General features: G+C 42.0%; 1 protein-coding gene across 1 annotated transcript; it reads left to right on the top strand.

The window, feature by feature from the left end:
• Positions 1–749: 749 nt before the first annotated feature.
• On the top strand, positions 750–2,735 carry LOC113018192 (tripartite motif-containing protein 16-like). The gene has a single exon (XM_026161255.1). The coding sequence runs from the start codon at positions 861–863 to the stop codon at positions 2,559–2,561; it is 1,701 nt and encodes a 566-aa protein (XP_026017040.1). The 5' UTR covers positions 750–860; the 3' UTR covers positions 2,562–2,735.
• Positions 2,736–4,595: the final 1,860 nt, after the last annotated feature.

Genomic DNA, 4,595 nt, shown 5'->3' with positions numbered 1-4,595 from the left:
AGCCGCTACACTGTAGCAAGCATCATAAGGACATCTTGAAATGAGAATTGGTTAGTACAGTCACTTCGCACAAAGATTTGTAGCACTGCCGTATGCCAATGAGAAACACACCAATACCATTGATGTAAAAATACTGAAATTGTTACTTTACGGAATTGCTAGATGACCAGATGCTGGGGCAGAGGAAGCATGTTCACTGCAGACCAAGTAACCCATATACTCATTATGGCGATTGCAAATAATCCTATACTTAGAAATAAACACTTGTGTTTGTTTTGATGTGTTTGAATAAACACCAGTACTTGAAGTTTGGATCCCTCTATGCTTATGGATCTATGACAGAAGTATGAGCTCAAACTGACATAGCCTACCTTGTGCACAGAGAAAGCAAAAGCCAGATGTGTTTTGTATTCATACCATCAGTGCGCAGTTGGCGCATTGTGTGCTTAGTAGATGATGGCTTGTGTGTACTGTTTGATACGGAAACACCATTTTTACGAAGGTGTGAAGAGTTAATCTAGCTGTGTTTGCTTTTGCAAGAGAACTACAATGTTTTGATGATTGGGTGACAGGTTTTCTTATTTGTGTGAAGAGTTTTGCAAAATTAGCCAATAGTTGCAAAAAAAGGGCTTAAGCAATCAGAAAAAACTGTAAACACAGCACCTCCTCTCTGTCCACATGTTTCCTCGTTCCCTCCCCTTCAGATCTGCAGTTTGAAGATGGGTGTAACCAACATTTGGTGACGTGTAAGAGCTGACAGGCTCCATTCACTGCAGAAACATGTTGTTGAGATCAGAGCTCAGACTAGTTTCAGTTATAAGGAAGAGAAACTCACACAGTCACTGACACTGAGAGGAGAAATGGCGCAGAAAGGAGTTCAGCTGGACCGAGAAACCTTCTCTTGTTCCATCTGTTTGGATCTACTGAAGGATCCGGTGACTACAACCTGTGGACACAGCTACTGCAGGAACTGTATTAAAAGCTTCTGGGATGAAGAGGACAGGAAGGGAATCCACAGCTGCCCTCAGTGCAGGAAGACTTTCACACCGAGGCCTGTCCTGGAGAAAAACATCATGTTAGCAGCTTTAGTGGAGCAGCTGAAGAAGACTGGACTCCAAGCTGCTCCAGCTGATCACTGCTATGCTGGACCTGAAGATGTGGCCTGTGATGTCTGCACTGGGAGGAAGCTGAAAGCCATCAAGTCCTGTTTAGTCTGTCTGGCCTCTTACTGTGAGAAACACCTCCAACCTCACTATGAATCTCAAACTTTTAAAAAGCATATGCTGGTTAAAACTTCTGTGAAGCTCCAGGAGAACATCTGCTCTCGTCATGATGAGGTGATGAAGATTTTCTGTCATACTGATCAGCAGAGTATCTGTTATCTCTGCACAATGGATGAACATAAAGGCCATGAAACAGTCCCAGCTGCAGCAGAAAGGACTGAGAAGCAGAAGGAGCTCGAGGTGAGACGACTAAACATCCAGCAGAGAATCCAGGAGCGAGAGAAAGATGTGAAGCTGCTTCAACAGGAGGTGGAGGCCATCAATGGCTCTGCTGATAAAGCAGTGGAGGACAGTGAGAAGATGTTCACTGAGCTGATCCGTCTCATCCAGAAAAGAAGCTCTGATGTGAAGCAGCAGGTCAGATCCCAGCAGGAAACTGAAGTGAGTCGAGTCAAAGAGCTTCAGGAGAAGCTGGAGCAGGAGATCGCTGAGCTGAAGAGGAAAGACGGCGAGCTGGAGCAGCTCTCACACACAGAGGATCACAACCAGTTTCTACACAACTACCCCTCACTGTCAGCACTCAGTGAGTCTACACACTCATCCAGCATCAATATTCGTCCTCTGAGCTACTTTGAGGATGTGACAGCAGCTGTGTCAGAGACCAGAGATAAACTACAGGACATTCTGAGAGAGGAATGGACAAACATCTCACTGACAGTCACTGAAGAGGATGTTTTACTGTCACCAGCAGAGCCAAAGACCAGAGCTGGATTCTTAAAATATTCACATGAAATCACACTGGATCCAAACACAGCAAACACACATCTGTTATTATCTGAGGGGAACAGAAAAGTAACAAGAATGAAACAACAACAGTCTTATTCTGATCATCCAGACAGATTCACTGGATGTTTTCAGGTCCTGAGTAGAGAGAGTCTGACTGGACGTTGTTACTGGGAGGTGGAGTGGAGAGGAGGAGGAGTTCGTGTAGCAGTCGCATACAAGAATATCAGCAGAGCAGGGTGCATCGATGAATGTGTATTTGGATTCAATGACAAATCTTGGGCATTATATTGGGTCACAGGAAGTTTTAAATTTCGACACAACAAAGTCCGAACTGTCCTCTCAGGTCCTCGGTCTTCCAGAGTAGGAGTGTACCTGGATCACAGAGCAGGTATTCTGTCTTTCTACAGCGTCTCTGAAACCATGACTCTCCTCCACAGAGTCCAGACCACATTCACTCAGCCGCTCTATGCTGGACTTTTTCTTTATGGACTTGGATCCACTGCAGAGTTGATTAAAGTCAAACAGAGAAGACAGGTTCATGTTGATCCCTGACCATTATATGTACTTGTGTAGTTTCTAAATGAGGCTTTACATTTTAGAAGCTGAGAAGTTCAGTGGTCCATTGATGTGTGAAAATAATATTGCACTGATTCAAACTGTACTTACATTTATATACCTTACATCAATATAAATCTGAATGTGTTCTCATGGCTGATAATCATGTGAGTTTAAATGATACTACTCTTCATATATTTAGCATGTTTGAAATCTGTCATCAGTCTGGTTAGTGCTTTTATTCTGTAGTTGCTGTAGTGGGTTGTCAAATGCAACAATATATTGGAGCTGCAGTGATTCATCAGTTAGTCAATGATTAGAGAATTGATTGTTTTATCATTATTTTAGTCACATTTAAAGCTGCTTCCAGTTTCTGAAATGTGAAGATTGTTGATTTCCTTGATCATATATGATTTTAAACTTAATTTGTTTGAGGTTTGAACCTTTAAAATGTAACAAAATTTAAATACTTAATGTTTGACATTTAATATTATATTTCATATGAAAACTTTGATCACACTCGATCGTTTATACATTGAAATATAAACACTAAATGATTCAGGCCTGTATATTGTGGAGGATAGACATGTTTCTTTGCCCTGAGCTGTGTCTGGCAGGCAGAGCGTCTCCACAAATCTGAAGCTTCTGATTTGGAGAAAATGATCTGAGGGAGACACCTGGTGGACAAACACAGACATGACAGGAAGAAAGACTAAAGTGCAGAGTGGAGACAAACAGCTGGAAATACTTGTTGGAAAGGATTGTCATGCTTCAGACAAACACACAGCACACACTCTAACAGTCCTTTATTTGCACTGAAGGAGACACGTGAAGAAACCAAATCACACAATAATGAAGTGAACACATTTATAGTCAGTGTTCAAGATGATGGATAGAAATGAGAATCATGAAGCATTTATGCATTTTTACGTCTGTGTCACAGAAACTGTTCAGCTATTCTCTGTTTATTAGTCTATTTATCAGGAACCTCTGTTGATTTTATATGTAAAGGATTTTCCTTCTATCATTGAACCTTTTAAGGGTTTTCTCTTAGTAGTTTTTTGGGGAGTTTTTAATTAGATTTACAGCTTCAGAATAACTTTGTGATGTCAGATTAGAAAGTCTGTGTCCAACCCTGGTGTTTGATCAGATGTTTGATCCCTGCAGGGTTGGATATTTTTTTTTATGAATGATGAATTTGTTGTATTTGATTTGAGTTAGATTTGTACTGATGGATGATTCATTGAAAAAAGTTGTCATGGTCCCTGTGCCTCCCCGGCCAGCCCAGTGTGGCCACAAGTATTTGTTGTTTTTCTCTCTCTCCTACCTGCTTGGGCCGAGCTCTGATTGGGCTCCCGCCCTTGGCCCACGCACCTGCAGCTGATCTTGAGTGAATTGCAGTTGATCTCTGGCTCTTCTTAAGGCTGGGGCTCTGAGCTATTTGTCGCTCGAATATTGAGTGACCCTCGTCAGTCCTCGTCAGACTCTGGCTTCATTGTGAATTAGTTGTGCCCGTGCTTGCCGCCGACTTACCCTCGCCTATGTTTATAGGTTTATCTGGACCCGCCCGTTTTGATTCCTGGACCCCGTGAGTGTGAGTGGGTTGCTCGTGTGAGGAGTGTTTGGACAAGGAGCAGAGCAAGTGTGAAGAAGTGTGTTTCTGTTGCGCTCTAAAAGTAGTTATAAAACTTAAATTTTTCTGAATTGTGGGGAAAATCTTTAAAGACTATTCTTATTTAATTGTGTTTTGTTTTTGGACACATTTCTAGTTAATTTTTGTAGTTTATTGGCTCCAGGAGGTCAGAGTTCAGATGTGTGATGTCATCAGTAAGCGCAGAGAAAAAAAAAAAACAAACAGTGTCTGAGACGTGAGGGAGCGATGTTTTGCTGATGATACGCTATTCTGCCTGTAAACTCCAAACCTGAACTGAGGAGAATAAAGTTGCAAGAAAAAGGAGAATGGAGTCATGTCTCTCTGAGGGTGCAACATAATCTTGGTGTTTCCGCCCGGTTTGGAGTTTATACCGCAAA

The sequence above is a fragment of the Astatotilapia calliptera genome, unplaced genomic scaffold, assembly GCF_900246225.1.
Source record: "Astatotilapia calliptera unplaced genomic scaffold, fAstCal1.2 U_scaffold_5, whole genome shotgun sequence".
Classification (NCBI taxonomy): domain Eukaryota; kingdom Metazoa; phylum Chordata; class Actinopteri; order Cichliformes; family Cichlidae; genus Astatotilapia; species Astatotilapia calliptera.
The sequence above is the reverse complement of the archived record's forward strand: the minus strand, read 5'-3'. Positions and strand labels throughout refer to the sequence as shown.

Bases quoted from the DNA above. Each gene is read 5' to 3' on its own strand.
- LOC113018192 (XM_026161255.1), top strand. From the start codon at position 861: ATGGCGCAGAAAGGAGTTCAGCTGGACCGAGAAACCTTCTCTTGTTCC.